Source organism: Eptatretus burgeri, chromosome 2, assembly GCF_056783735.1.
Source record: "Eptatretus burgeri isolate ZD-2024b chromosome 2, Ebu_testis_v1, whole genome shotgun sequence".
Classification (NCBI taxonomy): Eukaryota; Metazoa; Chordata; class Myxini; order Myxiniformes; family Myxinidae; genus Eptatretus; species Eptatretus burgeri.
Window position 1 is genome coordinate 96,608,537 of NC_140962.1, and position 7,916 is coordinate 96,616,452.

General features: G+C 38.2%; 1 protein-coding gene across 7 annotated transcripts in view; it reads right to left on the reverse strand.

The window, feature by feature from the left end:
• Positions 1–2,133: 2,133 nt before the first annotated feature.
• Positions 2,134–7,916, reverse strand: part of NUDT3 (nudix hydrolase 3) — a 79,188-nt gene continuing 73,405 nt past the window's right edge. For all 7 annotated transcript variants that reach the window (XM_085870420.1, XM_085870417.1, XM_085870421.1 and 4 more), the window contains one exon: positions 2,134–4,697. In XM_085870420.1, the coding sequence (XP_085726546.1) occupies positions 4,531–4,697 (167 nt within the window). In that variant the 3' untranslated portion in view covers positions 2,134–4,530. The remainder of the gene's footprint in view (positions 4,698–7,916) is intronic.

Below are 7,916 nucleotides of genomic sequence, written 5' to 3' on the forward strand. Positions count from 1 at the left end.
CGACCACATAGCCACTCATCTTAAAAGGCACAGAACAACAAATTCCAGCAAAGTGTGGACAACATTACCTCCACACACTTCATCAAGTCAATGTTCATCACACCGCGTCAGTGCAATCACAACATTACATTAGGGTGCCATAGACCAGATGTGTACCAAGTAGTTGCAACAACACAACTCGCAAATGATTTTTGCATCGAATTTTTTTAAGTGGAAAAAAAAATTGCTTCGATTTGCAGAATATTTTTTGAAAAGCACAAGTGGGTAAAAATTACCATGTGAAAAATGGCTTAATTAAACGGAATATAAATTGATGTATGTTAACCGCCATGGGAAGCAAGGAGAAGCTCACATTTTGGTTGAGCTGTTGTTAACCTTTCGTCGGAGCAAAACTCTTCACTGTTCTTTTGCTCCGACAAAGTGTGAATGCTTGAAACGTCAAGCTTCTTGCGTCACACGGCGATTAGCATATCTTAATGAACTATCGATTTTACTCTTGTTCTGCCTGTCCAATACAGACTGATGCTAGTCATCCCCAGCAGGACAAGTTATTTCGTTGGTTAACAACTCCATTTGGGTTTCAGGAGGTGGAAGGAAAGTTCTCTCAGAACTCAAAATCTCCACGTCCTTTTTGGTAAAAGATCATGATTCATGAACCAAACTGTGAAACTTCATTCTCATATAGTCTCATTCCAAGGGCTCTTTTCAGAATCTTCACTGAACTTCTGATAGCCTCCACTTGTAGCACGTTTGGAGTGATATTCCCTGGAATTATTTTTAAGTACTCAGTAAGGGTTTTCTTTTTCATTCTTGGAGCTCCGAGTATCACTGGTATAATTTCAGTTTTCTTCAATTTCCAAGTCCTCGACCTCATCTTTTAGATCCTAGTATCTGGTCATTTTCCTGATTTCTGTAGCATTTAGTCCAAAGTCAATGGGAACTGAAACCTCAATCTACAATGCTGATTTTTCCTTTTTTGTGTTTGAGCACTATGTCTGGACGCAATGCTTTGTTGTTTGCAACGTCCACACTTGATGGGATCATCTTGTCATGCGTGAGCATTATATATTCATTTTCAAGGATTGGATTTGGTTTGTCTTTCCATGATTGTTCTGGAAATGGGATGTTGAAATGTTCACAGATGTGCCAATGGATTATTCTTCAGACACTGTCAAGTCTTTGTGTCCAGCTGTTCTGACATGAGTTTTTTTACATCCCAAAAGGAGGTGACTGGTACTCTCTTTCTACCCCACAAAACATGCATTTGTCCAATTGGCTCAATCCTGCCATTTTATTGAAGGCATTTGTGTCGTGGCCTTAGTCTTTGGCATTGATGATGACTTGTTCTCAATCCCAAGTAATTTGACATCTTCTTGGCCATTCCAATGAGCCTTCCTATTCTGTCAAGCTCTTTTTAAGAAGTTCGTTGCTAAATGGATTAATGATCTCTTTTCTGTTCTGTTGTTTTTTGTTCGTGTACAAATCTCATCCGAAAGTTAAGGAAAATTAAGCAAAAAATGTTTTAAGAAAAAAAAAATAAGCATACTTATTTGACCCCAAAAAGTCAAGAAAGGCAGAATTCATGTACTAAGGAAGACATTTGCTGCAATGTTAAAAAACTACTGTAGTTATGATGAAAAGTAAGATGATAATAGGGAGAGGGGGGTAAAAACAGGCCTAAAGTACGGACATTCTAACCAATAAGTCAAGTTCATTTCAAAGTGCTTCCCTGTGTTTCAAAGCTCTCAAGGTAAAAGGGTTGAGCTTTTCAATGTCTTGCACGCAACAGCCTGCTTCTGCCAAAGTCCAATATCTAATTTCCAATTTCAAAAATTCGAATGACTTATTCTATCAACAAAGCAACAGACCTATCATTTTTACAAAGAAAATAGAGAACCATTTGAACCTGCTATGTAAAAGAGAACAAGACAAGTATTTGTGTTCCTTTTGCTGGTGAGAAATCAAGCACTGAGCCATATGAAAAAAATAAAATAAAAATCAAGAATCTATATAATACTATACAGTTGGTGGATTTACCACTGCACATGAAGCAATGATTTTCACCTATGTTGCTGATCATTGGCAAAAATGTAATAAAAGGCAAAATAATTTTAAATTTAAAATTCCAACAGGTCAGCATCAAGCAATCCTTTAATGTCCAACCAGCTTTTATGTCGTGACCTTATGGCAATTCCGACTCATTGGAGATCCTACGCATTAATGCTTTCACTTGGGGGATAACAGAAGCAATTGTGCAGCCATGTGGTGCATGGGGTAATGGCACAAGTATTACAACTTGAATAGTTGAATTTTACACAAGACCTAACACCTCAAGCATTCAATGACCACAGAATAAAAAGTTGAAACTAAAAAATAAAGCATGTTTTATGCCCACATTTAACATAGTGAGAGACTGGAGGAACTAACTCACCATTGGCACTGGCCTCCAGAGCAGGAGGAAGAGAACCTTAATGGAAATACAATACTCATGAACAACATTTCATTTTAGATTTGTAGTTTGAAATAAATTTGGAGAATGGCAATTTAAAGTTCTAAATGTAACCGCCAGCATCTGGAATTACTCTTGATGTTTCAGGACAAACTATCATAATACTCATGCAATAACAAGCCTGGGTTGATAATGATCAACCAACTTCGTATAATCCCACGCTTTTACTATTTTTGAAGGCCAAAAGGACAAATTTTAGTTTTACCAATATCCCAAAATTCGAATCAATTTTATCTTATTGCTTTAATAATTCCAACCTTGAAGTCAAATCAATGAAAATGGTGGGGTGTTCGTCTTTGAAAACAAACACTGGAGATAAATGAAGCAGGGTAAACAGTCTCAAATGCAGCCATTCATCTCATGGCTGCAAAATCGATTTGATGATGAGGACATACCCAACAAATTTGCTGAATGTTTGAGACCTTCAAGCATCTTAAATGGCAAGCTTAACATGGCAGATTAAGTGTAGTGAAACAAGGATGGGAAGCACTCAAGCTTCCACAGCCCTTTTGCGATTTTAACCTTCCGCAAAAGAAGGAAATAAAAAAAAGAATTGATGGTAGGGTGATGCAAGCTTGCAAGAATCAATCTTGAAATGGATGACACCACATATTGCAGAATAATTAGACATTGAAAGGGTCTGTTGAAGAGTCAACTGGAAAGCAGAAATTGAGATCATAAAAGGAAAAAAAAAGAAAAAAAGAATAATAAATAAATAGCAAGTTTAAAACATTGATGCCAATCAAAGAATGACGCCAGACAGGCATTCAAAGAGAACATAAAATATGTATATATTAACAAGATGCTCCACCATTCATTTTAATACCAGGCCTTTCCTGAGCACAGCCTCAACCTGAAGACAGACCTGCAATGAAAAAAAATGATTCAAACAGTCAACATTCGTTTGTATCCCCATCAGCATGCTGACAGGTGAGAACATTTTCATGCTGCTCTATCACAAAGATGCATTGCTTTGAAATGCAAAGAAAAGAAAAAAAAAGGGTTCAATTCGTTCTTTCAGGCATTTTTGAGTAAATTCCTTCAAAATAAGCCAGAAGAAGCAGCGCCGTTCTCAAAAGTAAAATAAAAATAAAACTGACAGCCATTGTGCTTCTTCCTGCATGCAAACACTGTTACACATCAAGGGATCAAACAGACGTTATAAACATATACACAAGCAAAGCGCACAAAATATGTACAAAAAAAAATTAAAAAGAGCGCATTTAATCCTGTCGATTGCAAAAGACAAAGCTTGCAAATATTTTACACAAGACCCGAAATGGGAGCAATCAGGGACAACTATTCTCTGTATACCACATGGTTTCCATGGTTTCTTCTGGCAAAAAAGGACTTTCAGAAAGGATTCAACAGGTTCCTAAACAACAATTGAAAAAAATAAAATAAAAAAAAAGCAATCACATTTGGAAACAAATTCCACCAATTGATTTTTTTTAAGAATACAAATTTAGAAGAGGGATAGGAGAGGGAGGGAATCTAATGTTAAATGATATATTTTTTACACATTCCAATGGCCTGTGGAAAACGCCACAACACACGGGAATTTCACTGACGTCAATTGGTTTGAGTGATGGAATTTCTGCAACAGGGCTTTTCCAAAAATCGACTGGAAATCCATCAGCGAGATGGAGACTATTCAGTGCTGTTTCTTGGATTAGAAGCAAAGAGAAAAACATACTTCCACACTTCACATAAATTGCAACTCACTCTTCCTTTGCTCTTTTTAAAATCTACCACCTTCTCTTCTCCCCAAATTACTTTTAGCTGAAACCAAGCCTCAGCACTCCTGCTTTGAACATTCAAAACTCCATCGACAAAAATATCTTACAGATTTCAATGGCCAAATGGTCAACAGGTTCAAAACATAACCTCAGTCTCATGGCACGAGTCATTTCTGTAGAAAGTCTTTCCTCCTCTTTATTTTTTCCTCGCACTTCTTCCTCCTTTCCAACACTTTCCGCATTGGTTTAACAGCCCGGCTCCAGGAGGAATAACTCCGGCTTTCATTGGAGGTCTTCGGCAAGCTCTGGCTCCGGCACTTGACCGATGCATGGGCCAGTGCCGTTAGCATATCCTTCCTTCAACTTTTGCAGGTAGCTTGCCTGAACAGGCTTGTTTCTTTTGAGAACGCTGATAGCATCATCCACAGAGAACCACTCTCGCTTGCGACCTGCAGAGATGAGACCAATGTTCAAAGAGTAAAATTGCAGTTTGTCAAGATAATGAAATGTTCACCAAAAGTGACTCCACAGTCATGCTCATTAAATCCCACAGCACCCAACTGTTCTGTAATGCAAACATGATTAAAAAAAAAAAATTAAAAAGCAGCTTGTGTATCGGGATAGATCAGACAGCAACATCAATCGAAGGCAAAATATTCGGTCATGTGTCAAGCACGCATGCACACAAACTTTTTTAACGGTCATCCAAGACTCATGGAGGAGCTTGTACATTTCAAAACATGCAGGTCAAAGACATTCATAATATTCAGTATAGTTTTACACAACTTACAAGGACATTAGTAGACAAGGGACAAACCTGATATATGGGATTTGAACCCGTTTCCTGGATCATTGGCTTCAAATTAAATTGGGAACACTTGAAGACCTCACCTTCTGATTATCATGAGTACAAATAGTGACACTGTTTTTTGACAAATCTTATGCCAGATGTGCAACGGCTGCGTTTTGGAAGTCAGAGAGCATGTTGCATTAAACTGCATTTTGATTTGCTGGAGGTCATACAACATGAAATGAAAAAGTGAGAAGGCCACTGTGCCAGCAGGGACGGACAAGGGCACACCTTCCCCATTCCTTGCATTACAATGACTTTCGCCCTTCTGTTATTGGACCATGGAACGCTTCACCACATGTTGTAGCAATATATAAAGCAAGCAATGATCTGAAATCACCAAATGGTAAAACCAAAAAATAAGACAGCAAGCACATGATAGCAGCAAGTAATGGTGAATAGCAAAGTACAGATGACAGGAAGGATGACGAGAAGGGCAAGAAGGTCAGATGAGATAATAATCGATCCAATATCCGAAGAGTCAAGCTGGCATGTGGACTGTTTCAATTAGATAGATGCACAATGGGGTTGGAGTAGTCCACTTTGTTTCATTTGATGCAGAGAGATAACATTTTAGGTTGACAATGGGATACCAGAACATTTTAATAAAGGTAGAAAAACTCATTGAAGAGCATAATGACAAAGGGTGATGGATCAACAGACAAAACTAGAATGGCACTTTGCAGAGCACATACCTCTGCCAGGCTGAACAGTTTATGTTTTGTATTCACCGATAGGCCAGCTCTGGATCCAGATTGGAACCAAAATCTAATCTGCTTGCTCTGGTGAACTACCCAGCTCATCCACCTAGTTTTGCCATAACCCAAACACAACTTTTGGAGATATCCTGCTCACAGACAAAAACAGACAGACAAACGGGATGAAAACTTAACCTCAGTCCACCTTCGGTGGCAGAGGTAATGAGGCAAATGGAAAACTACAATAATAGCAAATGTGCACTGTAATACAAGGAGAGAAATGCAGAAGGGAGGAAACATGGTCTCAGCAGGTGGAGGAAAGCTCAATCGTGAAAATGGGAGAAATCGCGATGTTGTAATGGGCAGGAGTCTTGAAATTTCGTCAGGAAATCCTGGATACAATGAACTTTAGGAAATAGTTCTACATCCAACAAAAGAAGGATGTAAAAGAATGGAGGTGAATGTTTAGTTTATAATTGGAGGAGGGCAATGTGGGAAGGGTTTCTGGCACAGTATGCATGACCTGGAATGCTGGAGGTTGGGTGGAACAAGACCAGAATGGAGCCAGCAAAATAACTGCAAGGCCACCAACTAGCCTATGGTAAGCAAAAAGCAGGCCATAAGACTCAAATTATTGCTGGAAAATTCCAATGACAGAGAGCCTGAGATACTGGCATCTCAAGGTGGGGGAAGGGGGGTGGAGTTGGCTCAATGGAAAGCAGAAGCACTGCTCCAGTGGGAAACCATATTCCATGACACTCCAGATACCTTATAACAGTATACAAAACTGAGGAAACAGGACGACGACTGACCCTGCAGATATTTCAAAAGCGGCGATAGGCTTTGCAGACCAGCTTGGATATATGATCTACCGAATACAGGTTGTAACTGATTGAGAAGGCAAGATCTCCAGACACAGACATGATCCAGGTAGCGAACCAGTTGCTCTTGAGGGAACGAGAGACGACAGCTTTCCTAGTAAAACGGTGTAGAATTATCCTGCACAAAGTCATCTGCAAAGTGCAACAATGGATTTGCCAGTGACAAAGACCTGTGTTTGAGATATATATATATATATACATATACATATACATATACATATACATATACATATATACACACACACACACACACACACACACACACACACACACACACACACACACACACACACACACACACACACACACACACACACACACACACACACACACACACACACACACACACACACATATATTACAAAAACTCTCATCATGTATGTATGTATGTATGTATGTATGTATGTATGTATGTTCCCGAAATACAGCCAAAACGGTACACGATAGCGCAAAAATTGCAGGGCCACCTTACTCACCATTCGCCTGCGGTGTGCAGTATCAAGTTTCATTCAAATCGGGCAACAACAAAAAATTATAAAAAAAAAATCAATTCCCGATTCAGTCAAGTACTCTTCGGGAGAATTTCATCAATGCAAACAACCTCAGTGGTATAGTTTGCTGGAGCTATCTTTTTTTTCTTGAAATGTTTTACTTTTAAAAACTCAAACATTTAGGACAGACAAAGAACGATTTATTTTTAAGCATAAAATAAACATCATCGTTTTGATCGAATACTTCCGTCTTCATCAATAAATAAAATTGTGTTTCGAAGATTACGCACAATAATTTCTTCGACTTTCTTTTCTCCGTTTTTTTTTCACATTGACACGCAATATCAAGTTTCGTTCAAATCGGGCAATGAAAAAAATTATTCAAAAATCAATTCCCGATTCAGCCAAGTACTCTTCGGGAGTATTTGATCAATGCAAACAACCTCAGCGATATAGTTTGCTGGAGCTATCTTTTTTTTTTTTTTTAATTGATTTTTTTTCATCAACCACTGTCAACGGGAACCCGTCGGGTTCACAGGTCGTCTCGTGTGTGTATGTGTATGTGTGTGTATATATATATATATATATATATATATATATATATATATATATATATATATATATATATATATATATATATATATATATATATATATATATATATATATATATATATATATATATATATATAGTTTCGAATTTCGGTCCGCCCGGCGTGCGATCCGCCACGTAACTCAAATAGCGACCG